This window comes from Perognathus longimembris, chromosome 17 (genome assembly GCF_023159225.1).
Source record: "Perognathus longimembris pacificus isolate PPM17 chromosome 17, ASM2315922v1, whole genome shotgun sequence".
In the NCBI taxonomy this organism is placed as follows: Eukaryota; Metazoa; Chordata; class Mammalia; order Rodentia; family Heteromyidae; genus Perognathus; species Perognathus longimembris.
This window is the reverse complement of record NC_063177.1, coordinates 12694416-12720487: the sequence shown is the minus strand read 5'-3', so window position 1 is coordinate 12720487 and position 26072 is coordinate 12694416. Positions and strand designations below refer to the sequence as shown.

At 41.9% G+C, this 26072-nt stretch overlaps 2 protein-coding genes and 1 long non-coding RNA gene across 7 annotated transcripts in view; 2 read left to right on the top strand and 1 right to left on the bottom strand.

Annotated features, from left to right (window-relative positions):
- Positions 1 to 25103, top strand: part of Specc1 (sperm antigen with calponin homology and coiled-coil domains 1) — a 273509-nt gene extending 248406 nt beyond the window's left edge. For all 5 annotated transcript variants that reach the window (XM_048366744.1, XM_048366746.1, XM_048366743.1 and 2 more), the window contains 3 exons: positions 12410 to 12526; positions 18738 to 18797; positions 24569 to 25103. In XM_048366744.1, the coding sequence (XP_048222701.1) occupies positions 12410 to 12526; positions 18738 to 18797; positions 24569 to 24658 (267 nt within the window). In that variant the 3' untranslated portion in view covers positions 24659 to 25103. The remainder of the gene's footprint in view (positions 1 to 12409; positions 12527 to 18737; positions 18798 to 24568) is intronic.
- On the bottom strand, positions 9773 to 10422 carry LOC125366206 (high mobility group protein B1-like). Its single transcript, XM_048366752.1, has one exon. It carries the CDS (start codon positions 10417 to 10419, stop codon positions 9778 to 9780), a length of 642 nt encoding a protein of 213 aa, XP_048222709.1. The 5' UTR covers positions 10420 to 10422; the 3' UTR covers positions 9773 to 9777.
- On the top strand, positions 17592 to 18464 carry LOC125366207. Its single transcript, XR_007213816.1, has 2 exons — positions 17592 to 17934; positions 18170 to 18464. It is a non-coding gene; the product is annotated as an uncharacterized LOC125366207 (long non-coding RNA).
- Positions 25104 to 26072: the final 969 nt, after the last annotated feature.

The window sequence follows — 26072 nt, the reverse complement described above, 5'->3', positions numbered from 1 at the left end:
TGGCCTTGGAAGTCTAAAATGTCACTTTCTGCATATGCGAATTATTAAGACCATCCTAGGTCCAGGGGGAGAATTAAACTCTACTTCTCAACTAAAGGATTGCAGGCATTATAGCTATGACACAGGAAAACTCTAAGATCTCTAGGAAGTCCTTAATTATATCTCCCTATCCTCATCATCTAGAACTAAATTTTTGTTTGTTTGTTTTGCTTTTGCCCATCCTGGGGCTTGAACTCAGGGCCTGAGCACTGTTCTTGGCTTCTTTTTGCTCAAGGCTAGCACTCTACCACTTGAGCCGCAGCACCACTTGCGGCTTTTTCTATATATGTGGTGCTGAGGAATCGAACCCAGGGCTTCATGTATATGAGTCGAACACTTTATCGCTAGGCCATATTCCCAGCCCTAGAGCTAAATTTTTATTCTTTCTCAATTAAAAAAAAAAGAGTTCCCCTACAATGTATTTGACATAAAATCATACAATTACTAGGGCTTTTATAAATTCATTACTTTGGAATCTACATTGGTCTATTTTGTCTGTATGTGGTATCATTAGTATTTGTCATAATATATATTTTCCTCATTATAAAAGTAGTATGTAATCATAGTAGAAAAATTTGAAATACACAAAAGATAAAGAAGAATCAAGATAATGATTCTTGTTTTGTTTCTTTAAAGTTTAAGGCTTTACTAAGTTGTACCCACATTATACAAAGTCTTTCTCTGTGTGACAAGCTCTGCCCCTCGTCTAGAAGCCTTCCTCATCTGGTCATTTGCCGTTATCCAAATATCTGTAGCAATGAGTTGAATAATGATTGATTCTCACTAGTAATTTTCCAAGTAGACCTTTTCCTTTTTTAAAATTTAAATTTGCTAGTACTAGGGTTTGAAATCAAAGCCTCATATTTGCTAAGTAGGCACTCTATTGCTTAGTCATACCTCCAGCCTCCAACTTTTTTTAATGTTATTTTGAAGGAGTTGAGGGCTACAGTTTCATAAGCCAGGTTATGAGTACAATGCTTCTTGGGCATTTTCACCCCTTCCTATGCTTTCCCTCACTTCCCCCTCCCATACCTGCCCACAAGTTACATAGTTTCTTTTTTCTTTTCTTTTTTTAATATAATTTCATTGTTATTATCAAGGTGTTGTGCAAAGTATCATTTCATTAGTCAGGTAATAAGTATGCTTCTTTTTGGACAATGTCACTCCTTTCTTAACTTTCCCCCAGTTTCCCTCTCCTGTCCTTGCTCACAAGTTGCATAGTTCATTTTCCACATACTGTATACTGGGTACCATGACAGCATTTGTCCACCCTTCCTCCCCCATTTCTGTGCCCCTCCCCCTTTGCCCCTAAACAGATTTTAAAAACCCAAAGTAAAAACTAACAAACAACAACAACCCATGTTTCCATTTCCGGAATTGTTTTATTAATAGTATTTTAATGTTCAGAGGAATTATGCCTTTGAGTTCCTCCCCTAAGGGTAACCTCCTTTAGTGTGACTATTTGTGTGTGAATGCCTGGAGTCCTGTATAAGTTATCATGCCAGTTCTATTTTAGATCTGTCTTTCACAAATGGGAGAAAACATGTGCCATTTATCTCTTGGAACTTGGCTTACTTCACTTAACATGATCTGTTCTAGGTCCTCCCATTTCCCTGGAAATGTCATAATATTCTTTCTAATGGATGAGTAAAATTCCATTGTGTTTTATGTAGCACTTTTCTTTATCCATTTATCTATTCTAGAGAATCTGTGCTGTTTCTTTAACTTGCTATTGTGAATAGTGCAGCAACAAGCATAAATGTGTAATAGTCTCTACTGTATCCTGACTTGTAAAGTTCTATATAGATGCCCAATAGTAGCATGGCTGGGTCATAAGGAAGTTCTATGTTGAGTGTTTTGAGGAACTTCCAGACATCATCCAGAGTAGTTGTGTAATTACTTTAACATCCCTGCTGGCATTTGTTGTTGTTTGAATTCTTGAAGTTGACCAATCTAATTGGGGTGAGATGGAAGTTCAGAGTTGTTCCAATTTGCATTTCCTTTATTGACTTGGGATGTTGAGGGTTTCCTCATGTCTTTCTTTGTCATTCTTCTGAAAAGCCTCTCTTTATCTCCTTTGCTTACTTACTAATTGGTTTATTAGGGTTTGAAGGGGGAACCTGGGCCAAGGGCTCTGAGCTGACCAGCAGCATTGTCCAAGTTTTCTATCTCTGGATGCTGTGGTCTCTCATTGCTGATCTGTGTTGCTGTCTGCACTGGTCTTACAGATCATTTTTTGTCAGTATGACCATTTTTATAGTATTAATTCTACCCATGAACATGGACAGTCTTTCCATTTGGTTTCTTTCTTCAAATTTTTATAGTTTTCACTGTAAGTTGAGTGAAGATAGCTGCTGAGCAGCCTGCCAGTCAGAGATCAGCACCAAGCCAAAGGCTGTTCCATGCAGTAGGCTTCCCAAAGTGAAGGTCTGTACCAAATGGTGGTTTTGTTCTGAGTAGAACTTTTGATTGAGCCAGAGATGTGGGCTGTGGCCTGGCAGCTTGATTTGGGACTTGGTTACACAGACTTGTTTTATTGATTTTTCTCCTCTTTCTGAGTTACAAGTTTGATGTTTCTTGTTTGGCCCTCAGTTTTGACTGCTTGGCTTTCCCTGGCATCCACTCTTGAGCTGAATTTTCAGATTAGAGCTCAGAGTGAGCAGACAGAAGTCTGGTATTGCTTTGTCTACAATCCACTATCTTGAATCCCTCCAAAGTTCTAATTTCCTTTTTAAATCCAAAGTTTTTACAGCAATGTCTTGGAGTATTTCTTCTCTTGTCCTGTCTGCTAGAAGTTCTTTGTGCCTCTGTTAGATAGCTGAGATTGACCTCTTTTGAGGTGGAGAACATTTTCTGTTATTTTTGTTGAATAGGTTCTCAGTGTCTTGCATTTTGAATTCTCCCTTATCTGTCCCAATTATGCATATATTTGATCGTTTATATGAATCTACTAGTTCTTGAATGTCCTTTTGCTATGTTCTGATTTTTTCCCCATGTCTTAGAGTTTGTTCTTATTCCTCTGCTGTATCTTCAACTCTTGATACCCTGCTTCAGATTCTTTCCTTCTACTGATTATTCTTACAGCTGTTTTCGGCTCAGGCTTCTGAGCTTTTTGTTGTCATTGTATTGCATGTCCTGCATTTTTTTTTCATTTTCTCTTGCCTTCTCTTGAATTCCTATAGTTATTTGAAGATCTGTTTTTTTTATATGTGTATATTTTATTGACCATTTCTGTTATCATTGCTTTAATGATTCTTTTGCTTAGCCTCTCTTCTTCACTGTCTTAGATCTTCACCTGTGTTGTTAGTTTTGGGGAGTAGCATATTGTCTTGTTTGTTCATGAATTTTGTGATCTCACATAGAGATTTACACATCTGGGTTCAGGATTGTAAAGACTGTTCAGTTTATGTAGAGAATTCAGTCGTGATAGATAGAGAGAGGTCATGTTAGAGCTTAACAATCAGTTTAAAAGATTAAGGTTCTGGGCCGGGAATGTGGCATAGCGGTACAGTGCTTGCACGAAGCCTTGAGTTCGATTCCTCAGCACCACATAAAAAGAAAAGGCCAGAAGTGGTGCTACAGCTCAAGGGGTAGAGTGCTAGCCTTGAGCAAAAAGAAACTGGGGACAGTGTTGAAGCCCTGAGTCCAAGCCCCAGGACTGGAAAAAAAAAAAAAAGTTAAGGTTCTAAGGAAAGGGAAAAATGGAAAAGAGCAGTTTGCCAGAGAGATCTCCGGATGCCAGCTGCCAGGGACACAGTCCTCCAGATTGGAACCAGCCTAGTGCAACTGCTGCCTCCTGCTAGGGGCATCCAGGACAGTAAGAAACAGGACACTGGGCTTCCCCAAGCTGGGGCACATCTGTATAGAGCCTTTGGCTGCCAAGTTAATCATACTTAATTTTATCTCAGTTTGGCTCCAGTTTATGCCCTCCCTCATACCCTACCTTCTTCTTTGGCAGTACTGAGTGAGACTGACTATCTCATCTTGTGTTTCAGATTGATTTCCTTCTTGGGAAATTATTGGTTCATATTTACCAATTTTTACTTGAGTTCTTTTCTTTCCTTCCTTCCTTCCTTCCTTCCTTCCTTCCTTCCTTCCTTCCTTCCTTCCTTCCTTCCTTCCTTTCCCTTCCTCCTTCCCTCCCCCCCTCTCTCTCTCACCTGGGCACTGTTCTGAGCTTTTTGTATTCAATGCTAGTGCTCCCTTGAGCTACACCTCCATTTCTAGCTTCTTGCTGGTTAATTAGAGATGAGTCTTACATTCTTTTTTTTTCCCCAAGCTGGCTTCAAACTGTGATTCTTATATCTCAGTCTCCTGAGTAGCTGGAATTACAGGCATGATTCACCAGCACCTAGATCTTTGTTTTATTTTGGGTGTTTTTTTTGCCAGGCCTGGGGCTTGAACTCAGGGCCTGAGCACTGTGCCTGGCTTCTTTTTGCTCAAGGCTAGCACTCTACCACTTGAGCCACAGCACCACTTCTGGCTTTTTCTATATATGTGGTGCTGAGGAATCAAACCCAGGGCTTCATTTATACGAGGCGAACACTTTACCACTAGGCCATATTCCCAGCCCCAGCACCTGGCTCTTTATTATTGATTGTAGGAATAGATTCTGTTAGTCATTTGCTATATTTTAATTTTTGTCATGTATAAAAACTTACTTAATAGTCCTTTTCTTTGTGCGTTTTGAATTTTATATTTGGGACAGTTTACTTTTTCTAAGATGATAAATCTAGTGGCCTCATGTAGTAACTTTGCTTTTAAGTTTTATCCATCTGTAACTTACCTCTAGAAACAGACACAGAGCTGGTCCCCAAAAGAATGGGCACTCCTAAAGTGATTCCCTGTTGACCAACCCTCTGCTTAGCCATAATCCCCACATTTCAGTAAAAGAAGCTAATACATAAAGAAGAAGTACACAGAAGTACAAGACACAGTGGTGGAGGAAGCAGCAGCCAAAGAAGGAAGCTGAAACAGCTAATTATATGGGATAGGACAGCAAAAAGAAGTAATGAGACTGTTCATAAAAAGGGCCATAAGCCTGTGTGCAGTTCTCCTTGTGCCCGTAACCAAGGGCTGTGCCATCCATCTGCAGTTCAGGTTCATTTGAGTTGACTAGATAGATAGCCTGAGACTAGAGGAGAGAAAGTAGAGTCGTATGGCTATATAATATCTGTCTGAAACAGATGAGTAAACATTGAATACATGGACAGAGAGGAGATTGCAGGTAGCATTTGTTCTGAGTTCACACTGTCTCAGTTAGTTGTGCATATGCACTCTGTATTCTCTCTCATCAAATCCTCAAAGTTTGGTCCTTCCTGGATTCTTTTTTTTTTGGCCAGTCCTGGGCCTTGGACTCAGGGCCTGAGCACTGTCCCTGGCTTCTTCCCGCTCAAGGCTAGCACTCTGCCACTTGAGCCACAGCGCCGCTTCTGGCCGTTTTCTGTATATGTGGTGCTGGGGAATCGAACCTAGGGCCTCGTGTATCCGAAGCAGGCACTCTTGCCACTAGGCTATATCCCCAGCCCCCCTGGATTCTTATTCTATGTACTGAACCTTAGCGATGTTGTTACATTTCCAAAACAAACACAACAACTTGATCTGATTCCACAGCTGTGACAATAAAGACTAGAAAGAAAAGCCCTAGAACCCCCAGGGAGTAAGTCTAAAACAGCCAGTTCTTACAGAAATGAACACACTGTGTTTTCTAGTCTTTCTCCTTTCTTTTCCCAAGAATCTCTGATCTTTTCTTTTTAACTATTTCTAAGCTTTGGCACTAAGTACTTAGTCCATCCATTCTCAGAAAACCTAGATGGCTCCTCTATGAGGAGGCTAAAACAGAGGGGTGGGAAGGAGGCAAGTCAGCATCCAGATCCATTTCAGTGCATTCTCTTCAGCTTCTCTCTTGGGATTGTTTCCACCAAATGTTGGTGTTTCCAGGCAACCAAAGTCAAATGAGATGACTCTTCTAGAAGCAAATGCTTGGGGTTGTTGGTTTCTGCTTTGCTTCTATCCCACCACATTGGGTAATGCCTCTGTATTCACCCTTCTGGGACAGTGGCCACACTCAATCATTCTAGAAAGGCTAGTTTTGGATATTCACTAAACAGGGTCTTAGCATCTCATGTACTATTCAATGTATTCATTTTTCTCAAATGACTTTTGTAGCTTTGTGAAAGACAAATTTCTTCTGAGCCTCCCTAGAAATGTAACCTACTTTGGACATACCTGGAATATTATCCCTTTTATATCTGAGATATCCTTTAGTCAAAAAAAAAAAAAAACCCAGCTAACCCTGTGAAACCCAGTTCTTTAGCTCTTTCTCCCTTCTGCTCAGTGGGATCTGCTTACATCTGTTCTTAACTTCTTTGCATCTTTGGGACCTGGTGGGATGCAGTGTACCACACAGCTCCCCACAGTGTAGATGGATCCACAAGGGATTAGCAGTGTGAGCTATATGCTCATACAAAATGAAGTGAGGAGGAAACATCTAATGAGGCCCATGTTAACTCATCTATTCTGTGATTCATCTTGCATCCATGTAAAGCAAATAAACATGAGCATGATCAGATTGTGGCATACCACATCAGCTAGCTCCTCATTCACAACTATACTCATCACTCATGGAAATAGTCCCCAGCAATTGGTGATAAAGATACTTTTGTAATAATTTCAGCAAAAGCAATCGATGAGGGCTGTATAGTGTTTTACAGGTCAACAGTCATTCTGTAATTTGAGAATGTACACAAGTTTTTAGTTGTCCAGCCAGCTGTACTGAGTTTGCAATTATTGACACTGTTGGGACTTAAATAGAATTAAGCAACCATTTGAAATTACAGTCGGGGAACAAGAACTGAAGTTGTTCCACTCAGCAATTCCAAACAGCAAGGTTTTTACTTGACAGTGTAATGCTCTTGGAGTGAGCATATTACAAATTATAACTGACTTCCCTCATCTCTATCAGGATCCAAATAACAGTCTTTCAACATGGAGAATATAGTTTACATGTGAAAAAAAAAACAAAAACATTTCCTAATTCAAAGGGGATTAAGGGCCACCACTGGCAGACTACTTGGTATATAGAGTGGAACCAAAGAACAGAACAATATACATAGAACTCACTGGTTAACATCCTGCACTTAAGGGGTTACTGTTTTGTAAGGATGAGAGAAAACTCATGCTGACTCAGGACAACAGGAATCTCCTATTTTCAGGGAAAACTGTCCTGTGGGGGAGTCTCTCTCCCTCCTTCTCCCCCCCCCCTCATTGTTAGGTGATGAGAAGAAGGGAAGGCAGAGGCAGAAGCTGGTCAGTTTTAGACAGAGAAGTTCCTTGGCCCAATAGCACTGACAGTGTGAGGAGAGCAATGCTGTCTACCCCTGAGCCTATGCCTCAGAGAACATGAGTCTAGTTTCTTTAACTCATCATATTCTACCCTGGCCCTCTCTAGAATCTTCTGTCTCCCATCTCTGCTTTTTGTTTATGCTTGTCTTGAATGTACAGAGCAAGATGCACTTAGCTTATGCTTAGGTGCCCTGCCTCCTACTCTCCCTTCTCCGTCCTCCCCTCAAGAGGAGTGTCCATAGCAAACAGCACATGTACTTCAGAATTGTGTTGACTCCCAGCCTAACTTTGACATTAACAATATGTCCTTTTGCTATAGTTCCCTTGCAGATAAAATAGGTTATAGCATTACATATAATATTTGGCAGGTGTTTTTTTAAAGATACTGCTTTAATTTTTATTATCTTTAAGTAGTTGTACAAAGGACTTGCCATTTAACAATATAATGTCGTCCTCCCTTTCAACATTCTCACCTATCCCTTCCCTAAATGGAGCTTAGACAAAGGACTCACAATCAAAGGACTTGGTTTGGTTTTGTTTTTGTGTGTGTCCTGGGTCTTGAACTCAGAGCCTTGGCACTGTCCCTGAGCTTGTTTGCTCAAGGCTAGTGCTCTACCACTTGAGCCACAGCTGTCTTCCAGATTTTGTGTGTGTATGTGTGGTTAATTGGAGATAAGAGTCTCTCAGACAGGGTTGGCTTCAAACTACAATCTTCAGATCTCAGACTGTTGAGTGACTGGGATTACAGGCAGGAACCACAGGTACCTGGCTTCAAGGGGCTTTTATCTTGATCATTCAACAGCCTGTGTAAAATGAGATGATAGACATCAACATTGCCTGGAGAAGGAAAATGCCCAAGTATGCAGTGTACTTATTCCCATTTGCATAAATGACTAGGGGCCATCATAAACCATAAGTACTGGTGACTTCTGGGAAAAAGTCTGCTTTCCCTCCCCAAGACACAGACACTTGAGAGATGAGTTTAAAAATAGGGTCTTATGCAGCCTGTGTATGTAAAATGTTCTTGTGTTTTGGGAAAAGAAAGGCATAACAAGTTTTAAGTATGTTACATATAAAGGGCCTGAGTAGTTAGCTCTAAGTGCATACCAAAAAGAGAGAGGAAAGGAAATGGGAGGAAGGAAGAAAAGGAACTCAGTTTTGATAAGAGGTGTAATATTCCACACATCCCAAGTCTAGTCTGGGCTTCCTTGTCCCCTTCCCCCAGTTTGATGTCCACAGTGTGTGGTTTCAGTGCTTATATAGGTCATTCCAATCCCTCCTATTTCTTTCCTCTGCTTTTTTAATGCACTAGAAAATCCAAGTGTTTCCTGACTCTAACATAGTGTCCAGTCCTCATATGCTTCTGAACTAGTAGTCCTGGCTATTACACAAGAGACCTGAAAACAGAGGTGAGCCCCTTGCAACAAAGGCATTCTCAGACTTTTAGGTAATACTGGTACTCAGCAGCTGTTGCAAGTCTGTTGTGCTTGAGTCATGAAAACTAGAATGGAGAGACATTATGGTGTGCTATGTTGCTTTCAGCCAGATAGCCTTCTCTGGGTAAATGGAACTGTGAGATAGATTCAGGGACATGTCCAACAGCCTGTGCTTTGTGCGGATCCTCTAGGGCCCACCAAACTCATCCTGAGCTCCAGTTTGATAGGAAAGTGGGAACTTGGGTTTCTCATGTTTACACTGTTTTGATAAACCACTTATGTCACACCACCTCTTCTGACCTCTGTTTCTTTACCTAACAAATGAGGCATTGGACCAGCTTCATTGTTAGGGCCTAGCTAGCTGAAACTAACTGGAAATCTAAATAAAACACCCAAATGAGCTGGTTCACTCCTATAATCCTAGCTACTTGGGAAGTAGAGATAAGTAGGCTCATGATTCGGGCCAGCCCAAGCAAAAGGTTGGTGAGATCCTTTCTTTTTTTTTTAACTAATAAAAAAATTGTATTTACTTAGAAGCATTCAGAATGTCAACAAAACAGCTGCAATTGTTTCTTGCAATTACAGAGTGGTCTTCAGTTAACAGAACAACAATTATTTCATATAAGCTGCGTCAAACAACTGAAGATGAAAAAACTACTGTCCCCATATATAACTAATTTGTGCTATGCACCAACAAGAGCCTGCTTTAAATTTCCATGCCAATTTACAACCCCCATACTGTACCAGGCAAGGTTAGTGGCTATTGAAAATACCACCAGGACAGGGCTATCTAAAGACACATTCGGTAGTGTGTTAACTATACAAAAAAAGACACTGTACAGTTTAAAAACCAATCTTACACAGCCTTACGTTTCAATTTTTTTTCTTTAAAAGGAGTGAGTTGTGTACAGGGGGGTTAAATGTTTTATAGACAAGAAAAAAAACCGCTAGAACCAACTTATTCATCATCTTCATCTTCATCCTCATCCTCTTCATCTTCCTCTTCTTCCTCATCCTTTTCATCTTCCTCATCTTCCTCCTCTTCCTTCTTTTTCTTGCTCTTTTCAGCCTTCATGACCCCCTTTTTTGCTGCATCAGGTTTTCCTTTAGCTCGGTAGGCAGCAATATCCTTTTCATATTTTTCCTTCAGCTTAGCAGCCTTCTTTTTATAAGGCTGCTTGTCATCTGCAGCAACGTTGTTCCACATCTCTCCCAGTTTTTTCCCAACATCACCAATAGACAGGCCGGGGTGTTCCCCTTTGATTTTAGGGCGATACTCAGAACAGAACAAGAAGAAGGACGAAGGAGGCCTTTTGGGAGCATTGGGATCCTTGAACTTCTTTTTTGTTTCCCCTTTAGGGGGGATGTAGGTTTTCATTTCTCTTTCATAACGAGCCTTATCTGCCTTGGCCATGTCTTCGAATTTCCCTTTCTCTTTAGCAGACATAGTCTTCCACCTCTCTGAGCACTTCTTAGAAAACTCTGAGTAGTTTACCGAAGCATCCAGGTGCTTCTTCTTGTGCTCCTCCCCACAGGTTTGCACAAAGAATGCATATGGTGATATTTTGCCTCCCGGCTTCTTAGGATCTCCTTTGCCCATGTTTAGTTTTTTCTCTGCGAGGCACAGAGTCACTCCATGCCCATTTGGCTCTCACTTGCCCCTGTGCTATCTCTATGGAGCTCAATGTACTGCAATCAAGATCCTTTCTTACAGTACAAGCCAACAGTTGGGGCGTACATCTGTAATCCCAGCTACTGAGGAGGCATAGGTAGCAGAATCAGAATCTAAGACTAGTCCCAGACAATAAGCACAAGACTGTCTCTGAAAATTAATTAAAAGAAAAAAGGTTGGGGATATGACTCAGGTGGTAAAGCACCTGCCTAGCAAGTGTGAGGGCCTGAGTTTAAATCCCAGTACTTTGGAGAGAAAGAAAGGAAGGACGGAAGCCAAAATGAGATCAGAAGCCATTTGCTCCCAAAACTCTAAGGAAACTCTGCAGGAAACATTATACCGTATTTTATTATGTACTTCCACTTTGGTTTTATTCGCCAAAACTTTTTTGCACATACTTTGAAAAGAGTTTATTAAAGTTTCCCTCCTCATTCCAACTTTTTTTATCTTTTCCCTCCCTGTCTTTTTAAGTAGCAGATTGCCTCTGACAGAAACACTTAAACCACCTTGCCCCGTAGTGAAAATGGCCATTTGGGCAGAGGGAGGGGTGCCAGAGTCCACTCCGTCAGAAAGAGCCAGCCACTATCACTGCTTTTCCTCTTTGCAAGCTTTTTAAGCTCTCCTTTCTCTAAGATGGGATGTCCTGAGGAGGAGCAAGAAGGCTTCCTTACCTCCCCCAACCCCCTAAAACTGTGTGGAGATTTCATGAAGGAGCCTTATGCATATATCTCACTCCTCATGTGGCCCTTAAATGTGCCAAGAATACAGACTTAAAACTCAGGCAGGCTCTAGCTGGTCCCCACTTCTGCAGATCTTTGCAGGCCCCTTACATAGTTCATTCAGAAGATTTGAGCAGCCCCTAGATAGAACCACATAAGCATGCAAGTGTTTCCAGGGCTCGGGACCTGACAGGCTTTGTGAGCCCAGGGAAGGAAAGCTACAAAAAGGTCAATAGGGCATTTAGGAAAACCTAAGTAGAGGTGCTACCCAGGAGCTCCTTTAGGCTGTGTGTGTGTGTGTGTGTGTGTGTGTGTGTGTGTCTGTGTGTGTGTCTGTGTCTGTGTCTGTGTCTGTGTGTCAGTCATGGGGCTTGAACTCTGGGCTCTATCCCTGAGCAGTTCAGATTAAGACTAGCACTCTACCACTTGAGCCACAAAGCAACTTCAGTTTTCTGGTGATTAATTGGGGATAAGAATCTCATAGACTTTCCTGCCCTGACTGGTTTTGAACCATGATCCTCAGATCTCAGCCTCTGAGTAGCTAGGATTACAGGCATGAGCCACCGGTGCCCTGCTCTTTAGGCTCTTTAAAGGGGAATTTTAGCCTCCTTGTCACTGTGTAGCAAGCAGCAAAGGAGCCCCATTTCACCACCAAATAAAACCTCATGATCCCTGCTTGTTTGCTGAGTTAACAGGGAGGCTGTTGAGTCTGAAGAGCTCTTTTCCCTTGAGAGCCTCTCCACTGGAGAGAGATGGTAGCCGCAGAAGCAAGCCAAGCCCCAGCCATGGCTTTGCTTTCTTGCTGCATCTGTCTACTTACTGATTGGGTTATAGAGATGATGATGATGTCAATTCTTGTTCCTTGGCAAAATAAGTGTGGGAAGTGCTGGGATATAAGAAGTTAATCTGATGGGTTAACTTGAAAATGTAGCACAGCCTTTAACGACTCTCACAGAGGGAGGACAGGAATTTCCTTCTGTTTTGCTTGCTGAAGTCTTTTCTCTCCATACTACCCTTTGAGAGAATTTGGACTGCATCAGGCCATTTTTGGTACCTAAATTAATGTACTTCAGGAAATTGGGGTTCTTTAGTCCTGTGTTACTTTACTAAGACCAAAGATTTACCCATCTGAACAGTCTCCCCATATTCTGTGACATTGCACAATTTGGGGATTAACATTATTTTTTCTCCTTCCACAGAATATTGACATCACCAATTTCAGCAGCAGCTGGAGTGATGGCCTTGCTTTCTGTGCTCTGCTCCACACCTACCTTCCTGCCCATATCCCGTACCAGGAGCTCAACAGTCAGGAGAAAGTAAGTCACCACCCAGCTACCCTGCTTCTTTTCCTGGAAATCAAGGAACTCCTAACCATTGGAACATCCAAGATGGTGATAGATCTGTGTATTGTACCTCTGAGAGAGCATTGTGGTGGTTGGCTTCACAATGGTGATGATATCACCATGGTGAGAGCATGTGCAGAAGAGAGCACAGGGTGAAACAGGAAACAAACCAGATGTGCTCTTTTTGTAGCAATTTGCTCTTGTCATAACTAATCAGCTCCCAAGAGAACTACATTAATCTCTTCTGAAGTTATTACCCAAAATAATCCAATTAACTCCCACTGGCCCTCATGTCTCAGAGGTTTCACTTCAACACCACTGCACTGGGGGTCAAGCTCCCAGAACATGAACCCTTAGAGACATATTTATACCATATCTTACCATAGCAGAAACGTAGAGAGGATTGCGGTCAGACTTTGAGGGCTCATGTTTGTGGTCTGGATAGAGGAGGCTGACCCAGAAGAAGAAACTAGGAGGGACAATGAGAGAGTAGAACTGGGACCACAGCTATCACAGAGGCTAAGAGCCACACACACTGGACACAGAGAAAGCCAGAATCTGACCACAGCCAAAGCATCTGTACCCTCTCCACCCTCTTGATTTTTCAGTCTGTCTTTCTGGCATGATATTACAAAAATAATTCAACAAATAGAAGGTGTAAAAAATTTCAAAATAATAAGATTCTCCTGATGCTTGTACACACACACACACACACACACACACACACACACACACACAGAAACCTATGTCTTCAGAGTGATGTGGTTATTCTCAGTGAACAGTCCACAAATCAACACAAATCTGTTGGAAACTAATGGGCCTGCAAATGTTTGCTTTCACACTTGAAATCTGAGCCTTGCTTCCTGATGACAAAAAGTCTTTGTCTTGCTCTGCGTCCTGGAGAACCCATGCTATGATGTCCACCTGCCGCAGCTACCCACCATTCTTCTGGTTTCCAGATAATGGAAATCCATATATGTCAGGCCAGTGTCACGGTGCTTCCCTATTTTCCTTGCAGGTATGGGAACTTGTTTCCTACATGTCCAGTGGAACTTTTTTGGTTTTGAGCCAACCAAGGCCTCATACTTGTTAGGTATGCACTCTACCACTTGAGCCACATCCCAGCGGTTTTGTCTTTGTTATTTTTCTAATTAGGGTCTACTTTTGCCCAGGCTAGGCTGTACCAGTCTTCCTGTTTAACTGTGGGGCAGCCTATGCCTTTGTCCTCATCTGTGTGGGCAGAGCTACCACTGAAATGGAGCTCAGGAAGCAGGCAGGTGGGGCCACTGAGCCCTCTAAAACAGTTTCCCTGGCTGTTCCTCTCAGTACCACCACCTCCCACCATTAAGGTAGTGACACTTTTGTCACTGTGTCTTGCTGCCAACAAAATGTGAACCAAGTCAGCCCTCTTGGTTTTATGTTCCATGTTTTCCTGTGATCATTTTCAATGTAGACTATTTGCCCTGTGTTTATCTTTGCTTAGAAACACGCTAGAGAATCTTGGGAGAGCTCAACACAAAACTTTTTGTCTTAGAAATGCCTTTTCCTAAGCCAGGCACCAGTGGCTCCTGCCTATAATCCTAGCTCCTCAGGAGGCTGTGACCTAAAGATCATGCATGGTTCAAAGCCATCCTAGGCTGACAAATCCCTAAGACTCTTATCTCCAGTTAATCAGCAAAAAATCCAAACTAGAGGTATGACTTAAGTGGTAAAGCAGCATTCATATGGGGAAGGGAATCTAAGCAGTAGTTCAAGGCCCTTAGCTCAAACTTCTGGACTGGCATAAGAGAAAAAGAGGGGGGTCGGGGGGAGAGACCTTGACCTTCTCCTTAGACCTTAGTAGTAATCCTGCAATGCAGATGAAAGCAATGAATTCAGATTGGCAGAGACTTTTAGAAATCACAATATTCTATACAGATAAGGGTACAAGAAATATAAGCACTTAAGTTTACTATTTCTGGAACTGAAAATGATGTAACATTTTAGTAAGCAAGTTGGCCTTCCAGCTCAGTAGCCATAAAAATGTTTGTATCTTGATATCCTAATAGTAACCTCAAAACTGGCTGACAGACCCCCTCCTTCATTCTTTAACTAAAGGGACTCTAAAATTAAGGCAAAGGCTTTGTTAGCACCATGTTAGGAGACTGCTCCATGAAAGGAAGGGGTACAGATTCCCAGCTCCCCACTCAGCAGTACAGAGCAGAGCTGTGGAAACAGGCATAAGATTTCCATTCATCCCACCAATTTCCTTAATCTCACGGAAAAAGGTTGGAGGCTTGGGCAGGATCACCATGGATCAACAGCTTTCCAAGCCCTCAACCACAGGCTGGAAGAAAATGTGAATCCCCATGTTTTTCTGTTTTTTGTTTTTTTTTTTAATCTGACCTGGTTTTCAGATAAGCTGGTCAGCTTCAGCATTGGGGAAAACTCTTTGGTCTCAGGCCAGATGGTTAAGGCAAGGGCAGAGTAAAAGCCATGGGGAAAACAGTAAAGAGTATAAATTTGTGTATAAAAGCCTTTTCTTTTTAGTTTACATTTACTTACTTATGGTGCTGGGGATTGAACCCAGGTTTGTATGCATGCTTGTACTTTTCCAATGGAGCCATTCTTGGCTCTGAAGTAATTCATTTGAGCATGTAAAAGTTTCTAGATAGTTTTATGTATGTGTAGATGACTCTGCTGGATTTCTTTTCATCTGGATTCTCCTTTTTTAAGAGACAGGATCTAAGTTGGCCTTGTACTCCTGGGCTCAGCTTGAGTATAAAGTCCAAGTGTTAATTAAATTGCAAAATTATACTGAGGAATGTAAAACACAAACATGTACAGTTTGCTTTTCAGTTATGCTTAATATAACTATTTAAATTTTTTTTCAAATTTTTATTATCAAACTGATGTACAGAAAGGTTACAGTTTCATACGTTAGACATTGGATACATTTCTTGTACTGTTTGTTACCTTGTCCCTCATACCCCCCTCCACTATTTAAATTTTAATAAATCCTAATGGCCTTGAAGTCACTTGTGCAGACAGGCAGGCAGGATCAAAAGATGCTTGAGTCCATCAGGTCCAAAGAAACATTAGAGAATAACCAAGACGAGCCTCAAGAGGACGCTATAAACTATAGAGCTGAACTTTGGGGAAGGATGGTATCACATTCTACTGCAACTGACCAGCCAAACTGTAACTCAGTGTGATATCACAAAAGAAAAATTTTCATATATTAAATTGAAAATGTTTCAGATATAAAATTGAACTATTTCAATTATAAAACTGAAAATGTTTCTCACACATGCACATCTTTTCTTGTAGGAAACTATGAATGTACTCTAGTGAGAAGGATGTAATCCAAAATTTGATTCAGGGTGGAGACTTTCTTTGAGTGATAATGGTAGAAGGTTTTAAGAAGGAGAAACTGAGATGCTATACGAGGAAACTGATCCAGTGAGGCAGGCTGTCAGTGTTAGAACATGGAAAGAGTGTGGGCTGCAAAATATTAGGAACTTTGAGCAACTGTCAGTATGGGCAGGAAGCCAGATAGTAAGAAAATGTAAAGTGTTGCTCACTAAGAAAAACTGAAAATAAGCAAAAACTGGGGGTTGAGGGGAGGGCAACAAACTTGAAGAAAGTTCTCTTCCAAATATGGAGTGGTGTAAAGTGTGCTTTTGAGTGATGGATAGAATAACAAAGAGGAAAGTCTTTAAAAATTTTTTTTATTGTCTAACTGATGTACAGAGAGGTTACAGTTTCATACGTTAGGCATTGGATACATTTCTTGTACTGTTTGTTACCTCCTCCATCATTCCCCCCCGCCCCCTTTCCCTTTCCCCCATGAATTGTTCAGTTGATTTACACCAAACAGTTTTGCAAGTATTGCTTTTGTAGTCGTTAGTCTTTTTACCCCGTGTCTCTCAATTTTGGTATTCCCTTTCAGTTTCCTAGTTCTAATACCATTATACAGAGTTTCCAATGTACTCAGATAAGATACAGAGATAGTGCAGGTACAACCACAGGAAGGGGATACAAGAAGATCATCAATAATAGAAGCTACGATTTCACATGGCATGTTGAAAGTAATTACAATAGTGATATAACAGTCGTTTCCATAACATGGAGTTCATTTCACTTAGCATCATCTTATGTGTTCATAAGGGTATAGCTATTGAGCTCTTGTGATCCTCTGCTGTGACTAGCCTAAATCTGAGCTAACTATTCCCTATGAGGGAGACCATAGAGTCCATGTTTCTTTGGGTCTGGCTCACTTCACTTAGTATAATTTTTTCCAAGTCCTTCCATTTCCTTACAAATGGGACAGTGTCATTCTTTCTGATAGAGGCATAAAATTCCATTGTGTATATGTACCACATTTTCCTGATCCATTTGTCTACTGAGGGGCATCTGGGTTGGTTCCAGATTCTAGCTATGACAAATTGTGCTGCGATGAACATTGTTGTGCTGGTGGCTTTAGTGTATTCTTGCTTGTGGTCTTTTGGGTAGATGCCCAAAAGTGGGGCAGCTGGGTCATAGGGAAGCTCTATGTTTAGCCTTCTGAGAAATCTCCATACCCTTTCCAGAGTGGCTGAACCAGTTTATATTCCACCAACAATGAAGTAGGGTTCCCTTTTGGCCACATCCCTTCCAACATTTGTTATTGTTAGTTTTCTTGATATAGGACATTCTTATTGGGGTGAGATGGAATCTCAATGTTCTTTTGATTTGCATTTCTTTTATGCCAGTAATATAGAGCACTTTTTCATATGTCTCTTGGCCATTCTCATTTCCTCATCAGAGAAGTCTCTTTTTAAGTCTTTAGCCCACTTGTTGAGAGGGCTCTTGATTCTTTGCAGTTTTGTTTTGGATGAATGTAACTTTTTAGTTCTGCATATATTTTAGATATGAGGCCTTTGTCCGTTGTATGGCTGGTAAAGATCTTTTCCCAATCTGTGGGCTTTCTGTTTATCTTGCAAGCTATGTCCTTTGCCCTGCAGAAGCTCTGCAGTTTGATGCAGTCCCATTTGTCCAGAGGAAAGTCTTTTTGAAAACATTTTCTGACTGGCACAGGATCACTCTAGACGTGGAGACAGTCTTTGCTCTCGTTTCTGAGTCAAGACTCCTTGTTGTTTTCAGCTTTAGAATTATACTGGGAGAAGAGACAGAAGACTTAAGTGTGCCTGCAGAAAGAGAATCTGTGTTCTAAGTTTTAGCAAGTTAGATGAGAAACTTGGTTAGGTGTAAAGCAAATACAAGAATTGCCTCCTACTTATACAAAGTAGAGTCAACAAACCCTGCTGGTGGCCCATTAGGCTAGAAACTTAGGGATGTTGATATTTATACATACTCATCCTACAAAAGGACCTAGAAGGAGGCAGAAGTCTATAGCAAAGGTAGAAGAGGGCTGGGGATATGGCCTAGTGGCAAGAATGCTTGCCTCGTATACATGAGGCCCTGGGTTCAATTCCCCAGCACCACATATACAGAAAATGGCCAGAAGTGGCGCTGTGGCTCAAGTGGCAGAGTGCTAGCCTTAAGCAAAAAGAAGCCAGGGGCAGTGCTCAGGCCCTGAGTCCAAGCCCCAGGACTGGCCAAAAAAAAAAAAAAAAAAAGAAGTCTATAGCAAAGGTAGAAGAGAAATGTGGAAGAGGTATGTGGTTCCTGCATCCTCCTTTACCTTGGAGGAAGTCAGGTAGATAAAACCTCTGTGTTTGAAATAAAGAAATTGTGGTATAAGCACATTGCCAAGGTAGTGAGGTAATCACCAGAAGAAATAAGGAATTAAAAAGTGGTTCTTACAGGCCAGGATTGGAGGAAAAATGTTTCTCCTTTGATTATATTTTACAGTGTGCATATATGAATTATATGGTTTATACAGTGCCTGCTTTGTTATGGGATAGATGTCATATATCTTTAAAAGGCATATTTTTGCCTTTTGGGTTACTTTACCCAAGTAACCAAAATTTACCTTTGGTATTCAAGCATCAACCAGTAACATTATTTTCAGTGGCAATAGCAATCTGTTAATCTTTTTTTTCTGAAACTGAAACCATTGTTTGATTTGATTTACTATCATTGGTTTTGTAGCAGTCTATAATCTATAGATAATCTATAGGGAATGCCAGTTGATGTTCTCTCCTAACAAAAGCTACCTATTTTCAGTTGATGATTTCTATCTCTTGTCTTTTTAACCTAGAAGAGGAATCTCTTGCTGGCATTTGAAGCAGCTGGAAGTGTAGGCATCAAGCCTAGCCTGGTAAGTACCTAAGTTGGTATTCTTGTATCAATCTTTATTTTACTTGCATGGGAAATGACTTGATTATCTACTATCCAATGTTGCTGTACAACTCTGAAATCCATTAGTAGAAGATCTGTTACTTAGAATTTCTAGTGTCAAGTTATCCAGTTGGTTTGATCACATATGATTGAGAGTTTTTAAGATTTCCATATGAATAAATTCCAGGTTTGAAATACAATAGCTGAATTATCATTAAAATGCTTGTTCAAATCATTTAGGAATCTCTATGAGATGTCTTTTTTGTTTGTTTGTTTTCTTGCTAGTCCTGGGGCTTGGACTCAGGGCCTGAGCACTGTCCCTGGCTTGTTTTTGCTCAAGGCTAGCACTCTGCCACTTGAGCCACAGCGCCTGTTCTGGCCTTTTCTATATATGTGGTGCTGAGGAATTGAACCCAGGGCTTCGTATATAGCAGGCAAGCACTCTTGCCACTAGGCCATATTCCCAGCCCTTGTCGTTTTTTTAAAAAAGTCAGTGCAAGGCTGAGTGCTCAAGAAAGAGCAGGAAATAAGCAGATGCTAGAAATTTGAAGAAGTGAAAACCAAATCTGCAGGCATTAGCTGACCATAGCCACCCCAAGGGTGGAAGTGGATGGGGTAGATTGGGATACATAATCAATAGAGACCTAATAGGCCCTAATGGCTGCAGGCTTTATTTAATGTCCACACAGAAATAAGAAACTAGGACCTATGCTCCTACACAGAGCATTAGTACTGAGACTCCTGCATAAAACCAGAGCTCATAGTATATGCTATTCTTCATAATGAAAGAAGAGCTTTTAAAAAGAAAAAGCCTAGATTATTTACCAGAACTGGAGATGATTAATAATAAGAAACTTCACAATGACTACCTTTAAACGTACTGAAGAGATAGGAGACTAGATGTGGTAGTGCACAACCATTATCCTAGCTGCTTTGGAGACAGGCTGGGGAATTTTGAGTTTTAATCCAGCGAAGGCAACATAACAAAGCCTTTTCAGGAGAGAGAGACAGAGACAGAAAGAGAAAGAGAAAGACAGAAAAGAAAAGAAAAAGGATTAGAAATTATAAGGAAAAAACAGTAGGGGCCTGGAATGTGGTTTAGCAGTAGAGTGCTTGCCTAGCATTCATGAAGCCCTGGGTTCCATTCCTCAGTAACACATACACAGAAAAAGCCAAAAGTGGCACTGTGGCTCAAGTGGTAGAATGCTAGCCTTGAGCAAAAGAAGCTTAGGGACAGTGCCCAGGCCCTGAGTTCAAGCCCTGGGACAGGCAAAAAAAAAAAAGAAGAAGAAAAAGAAAAAAAAAAACATAGTAGCATTAAAAGGAGAGAGATTTTGGGAAAGGGATCAGGTAAACCTTCTAGAAGGCCTAAATTTTAGAAAGGATTCTTCCTTCAGGCACTGTGTAATGGAGAGTTGAGGATGCCATGTCACAAGATGGGCAGCTCTTTGCAGAAAGACTTGGATAGAATAGGTTACAGAATAGCCAGAACATGTGTCCTCCAGGGCTGGCCTGTCTGTGACTTGGAAAGGGAACACTCCTGCCCCGGTCAGTTAGTTCACAGGACTTTGCTCATTGAGTAGCGTCACCTGACAGTCTTCCCACTTGTCAAGCTCTTGGAGCAAGGTCGTCATGACTCAGGATTTGGGGGTAGAAAACTTTTCCTTAGGCATGATTGAACCTGGTATACAGTTTGCAGTGTGCATTTTAGTACACACCACACACATTACACAAAACAACACTTGTCCTCTCTTTACCATGTGCCATGCTCCATTCTGAACTTTTCCCATGTATTGGCCCTCTGGACCCTCACAGCCCTGCAAGTAGGTGGAGCATGCAGGAGACACAGGCACCTGTGGTGAATTAAAGATCACAGGGTTGATGTTAGCCAAGGTGAGAGTGAGAGCCAGGCAGGTCATCTCCAGAGCCCAGCCTCACAACCATTGGGTAATCCTGCATCCATGCCAGCTGTGTCCACGTTCATAGTGCAGTATTCAGTGCCTCGTTACATAGTAATCCACTCAATTGTTTGGCATCTCTCACTCTCACCTCTGCCAGACTGTGAGCTCTTGGTCAAGAACAAGAAGTCCAGCCTTTTTCCCCGCCAAGTGGTCTTTTTTTAATTAACATTTATGATGGGCTGGGAATATGGCCTAGTGGTAAAGTGCTCACCTCATATAGATGAAGCCCTGGGTTTGATTCCTCAGCACCACATAAATAGAAAAAGCCGCAAGTGGTGCTGTGGCTCAAGTGGCAGAGTGCTAGAGCAAAAAGAAGCCAGGAACAGTGCTCAGGCCCTGAGTTCAAGCCTCAGGAATGGCAAAAAAATAGCATTTATGAATCATTTATTTATGAATCAATAAATATATCAATTATTTCTTTGTGTTTCTTAGTTAAGATCTACCATCTTAACCACTTTAAGCAATATTAAATACTTTTACATTATTGTGCAACTATCATCTCTCCCTCAACCTCCTTCACCTTGCAAAACCAAAACTCCTTCCCTGTTAAACATTAACTCCCCTCCCACCTTTGGCCCTTGATACCTTTCCCCTTTCTGCCTCTACATATAGCTATTTTTAGTGCCTCATATAAATGCTTTTTGTCATTCCATATTTGTCCCTGTGACTGGCTTGTTTTACACATTACAATATCCTCAAGGTTCACCTTTAGGATATGTTAGAATTAGCCTCCTTTTTAAAGCTGAACAGTATGCTGCTGTGTTTATATTCCCATCCTCTTATCCTTCATATATTATTGAACTCTGGGGCTGCTTCCACAGCTCATCTATTGTGAATCTTGATGCCATGAACATGGGATACTTGTGCATTAGCTTTTTTTTTTTTTTTTTTTTGCTCAAGGCTAGCACTCTGCCACTTGAGCCACAGTGGCACTTCTGACTTTTTCCTCTATATATGTGGTGGTGAGGAACCAAACCCAAGACTTCATGCGTGCTAAGCAAGCACTCTACCACTAGACCACATTCCCAGCCCCTGTTCCTGAATTTTTTTATTCAGGGCGAGCTCTTTACCACTTGCGCCACAGCTGCATTTCTGGCTTTTTGATGGTTAATTGGAGATAAGAATCTCATGGACTTTGCTGCTCAGGCCTGGCTTCCACTCATGATCCTCGGATCTCAGCTTCCTGCTGAGTAGCTGGAATTACAGAAATGAGCTAACAGCTCCTGGCAGCACTGGTGCCTGCCCCCTTCCCCCTTCAGTTATTGCTAGTGTGAGACTGTGAATAAAACTGTGAATATTGGTTTCTGTGAATATTGACTGTGAATAAAACTGTGAATATGGTTCTTCATACTGTTCTTGTGAGCACAGCCATCTCTGGGACTAAAGACCTGTCCTTCCCCATTAGAGAGGAGAATCTGTCATCTCTCTTGTGTTCATTCCTAGACTTCCCTTCCTCTCTTGTAGCCCATCTACCTCCAAAGCAGCATGCTCAGTTTTCATCACTTCTTTTGTGTGTGTGTGTGTGTGTTGTATGTGTGTGCATGCATGCGCATGTGCTTTTGTGTGTGTGTGTGTGTGTGTGTGTGTGTATATGTGTGTGTGTGTGCCAGTCTTGGAGCTTGATCTCAGGGCCAGGGCACTCACTATCCCTGAGCTTTTTTGCTCAAAGCTAATACTCTACCACTTGAGCCACAGCTCTGCTTCTGGCTTTTTGGGTGGTTAATTAGAGACAAGAGTCTCACGAACCTTCCTGCCTGGGCTGGCTTCAAATCTTGAACCTCAAGTCTCAGCTTCCTCAATAGCTAGGAATACAGGTGTGAACCACTGACATTCTACTTCCTTATCACTTCTTTCTCACTCAGGCAGCTCCCCTGACCCTGGTCTCAATGGAAGGAGACTTTTGATTCTATAATTCATGACCATTTTGTTTTTCAGCCATATCTGTGTAGGATGTTCCACTTGGTCCTTTCCCCACTGGCCATACTGACCACTCTTAGCAAAACAGGTACAGTGTGTCAGATGACCTTGAAGAAGAGAACAAATAGATCCTGAATAGACTCATCTATTGCCAGCCAGGAACAGATAGATATACTCAGTTCCGCCTTATTTTTCCACTATGTCTCTGCTTCTGGCTTTATGTCAGGGTTCTTTCCTGCTGTTCCATTATGACCACAAAAGAATCCAAATTCAGGTGTCTAAGAATATGGCCTAGTGGTAGAGTGCTTGCCTCACATACATGAAGCCCTGGGTTCCATTCCTCAACACCACATATACAGAAAAGACCAGAAGTGATGCTGTGGCTCAAGTGGTAGAGTGGTAGCCTTGAGCAAAAAGAAGCCAGGGACACATTTGTAAGGAAATGGAAGGACTTGGAAAAAGTTATACTAAGTGAAGTGAGCCAGACCCAAAGAAACATGGACTCTATGGTCTCCCTTATTGGGAATAATTAGTACAGGTTTAGGCAAATCATAGCAGAGCATCACAAGGCCCAATAGCTATACCCTTATGAACACATAAGATGATGCTAAGTGAAATGAACTCCATGTTATGGAAACAATTGTTATATCACAGTTGTAACTACTTTCAACGTCCCATGTGTATATGTAGCTTCTATTATTGATGATGTTCTTGTATCACCTTCCTGTGGTTGTACCTACACTATCTCTGTAATCTTATCTGAGTATATTGGAAAACGTGTATACTGGTATTAGATGCAGGAAATTGAAAGGGAATACCAAATTTGAGAGACACAGGGTAAAAAAAAGACAAACAACTACAAAGGCAATACTTGCAAAACTGTTTGGTGTAAGTGAACTGAACACCTCGGAGGTGGGGGGGGGAAGGGAAAGGGGGAGGAGGGAGGGGGTATGAGGGACAAGGTAACAAACAGTACAAGAAATGTATCCAATGCCTAACGTATGAAAGTGTAACCTCTCTGTACATCAGTTTGATAATAAAAATTTGAAAAAAAAAAAAAAGAAGCCAGGGACAGTGCTCAAGCCCAGGACTGGCAAAAAAAAAAAAAGAATCCAAATTCAACTCAAAGTTAATTATTAAACATGTTCAGGGGCTGGGGATATGGCCTAGTGGCAAGAGTGCTTGCCTTGTATACATGAGGCCCTGGGTTCGATTCCCTAGCTCCACATATACAGAAAACGGCCAGAAGTGGCGCTGTGGCTCAAGTGGCAGAGTGCTAGCCTTGAGCAAGAAGAAGCCAGGGACAGTGCTCAGGCCCTGAGTCCGAGGCCCAGGACTGGCCAAAAACAAAAAACAAACATGTTCAGTGGCACAAATTTCCCAGATGCTTGACTGAGTATTTTGTGGGATACCCAGCCCTCTTGTCTGTCACCTCTGGCACTAAGCTAGTGTGCTTCACCAAAGCTGGGAATAATAGGCCTGTGCTACTGTGTCCAGTCATTGGTTGGGATGGAGTTTCATGAACTTTAGTGCCGCATTTGGCCTCAAACCATGGTTCCCCTGATCTCAGCCCTCCTCTAATAGCTAGGATTACATGATTGAGCCACCAAACATGCTGCAAAACTTTTTTCATCATGTTTAAAGAAAAAAAATCAACAGGAGGTCATGCATATCTTTTTAAAGGGACTTATCCTCTAGATAAATAGGATAAGAAGTCATTTTGGCACCTTCAGTGCCATCTGGGTTTGCCTGAACTTTTATCTGTGTAGATGGAGGGTCTCCAGGAGAAAAAGTCCTGACTTGGATCTGAGTCTCTTAGTGGGTTGGGGTCTATGATGCTCCTTTGTCACCCATCTATCCCCTTGCCCCACAGGAGCTCAGTGAGATGCTATATACCGACCGACCTGACTGGCAGAGCGTGATGCAATACGTGGCCCAGATCTACAAGTACTTTGAGACATAAACCTTAGGGCCTGACAGCTGCTGCCACCATCGCCTGCAATTGGAACTTGTAACCTGGTTGCTGTCCACTTCCCAGCCATCTGGATTTCCAAGGAAGACTCAAGCTAAGTGGATCAGTACTCAACTAAGTGACCAGGCTGGGCTCACCATGTCCCTGTCCCAAATGGAAACACATCTGGAGTATAAGTTGGGGATCTGTGCTTTCCTACCAGAGGCATCTAAAGAGGATTGTACCCCCTCCTTCCAGACCAAGATCCCCGACTCCTTTCTGTGAGAACCCAGGGTGACCTTGCCAGACCATTTGGTGATGATTGTGCTCTGAAGAGATTCCTCACGAATAGCAGTTCCTAACTAGTCTTTTTAAAACTAAAACCCCTGGCTTTGCCTTTATAAAAGTGTTATCTTTGGCATACCAAATCCCTCAAAACACAAAAACAGAACAACTTTAGCTACCCTACCATTTGGGGAAATACATTCACATTCTAGGAAGCAGTTTTACCACCTAGGATTTTAGACCTCACAGTCCCTTATTAGGTTTCCTAATGTGCAAAGGAGCCCCTGAGTGCCTTGCTGAAGGGTCTTTTGTGAGGTGGGGCGTTCTACAGCAGGAAGTGTGTACTGGTTGCGTGTCAGCAGCGCCTTTTGTCCTATTTCTCCACACTCCCTTTCACACTTACACATGTCTGTCCACACCAGAACTTGACAGGTCACTTTTATGGGAAACAGCCTCTGTTCACCTAACAAATTTGCACAATCAAGCAGGCTGAGAATATGGATATGGGAATTCTGGGCAGAGAGCAAAATTAAGAAATATTTCAACTCCAGTGGACTCAGTCTCCAGTACTTCCTTAGGCCTTTTACATTTGCCTGGGGACAGATATTGGTGGTACCACCTGTAACCAAACAATAGAAGTAGTTACCCTAATTTGCTACTGGTTGCCCTAAGTAGCACAGGGTCAAGTGCTCAGAAGCTTTTTAGTTCTTCTAGGGTAAATTGTTGCACCCCCTGTAGCAAAGGAGGTGCCACTCATGCATGCAGTTGAGGAAAACTTGTAAATGCCTGTCACTTGCTGTTTTCAGTGCCATGCAGCTCTATGTTGGTACCCTCTGAAAAAGGGTCATCCTCACAGCAAGTCCTTAGGACTTTCAACAACTGCCATCATTGCTTAGAATGAATCTACTGTTCATCTGAGCCACTCATGCTGAGCCATATCCCAGAGGCTACAGATACCCTGCTTGTCCTGGGAGCCTCCAGGGTCTGACATTTCCTCCAGGCTAGCACTTTGCATAAGTGGCACTGAATTCTGTTGGCCAGATGGTCCTGATTCTCAAGCTCCCAGCCCTGTCTGTGTTTCAAGCTTCTAGAAACCACACATTCTTGGCTTGCCCAGATCAGGTGAATTAGAATATCTGGA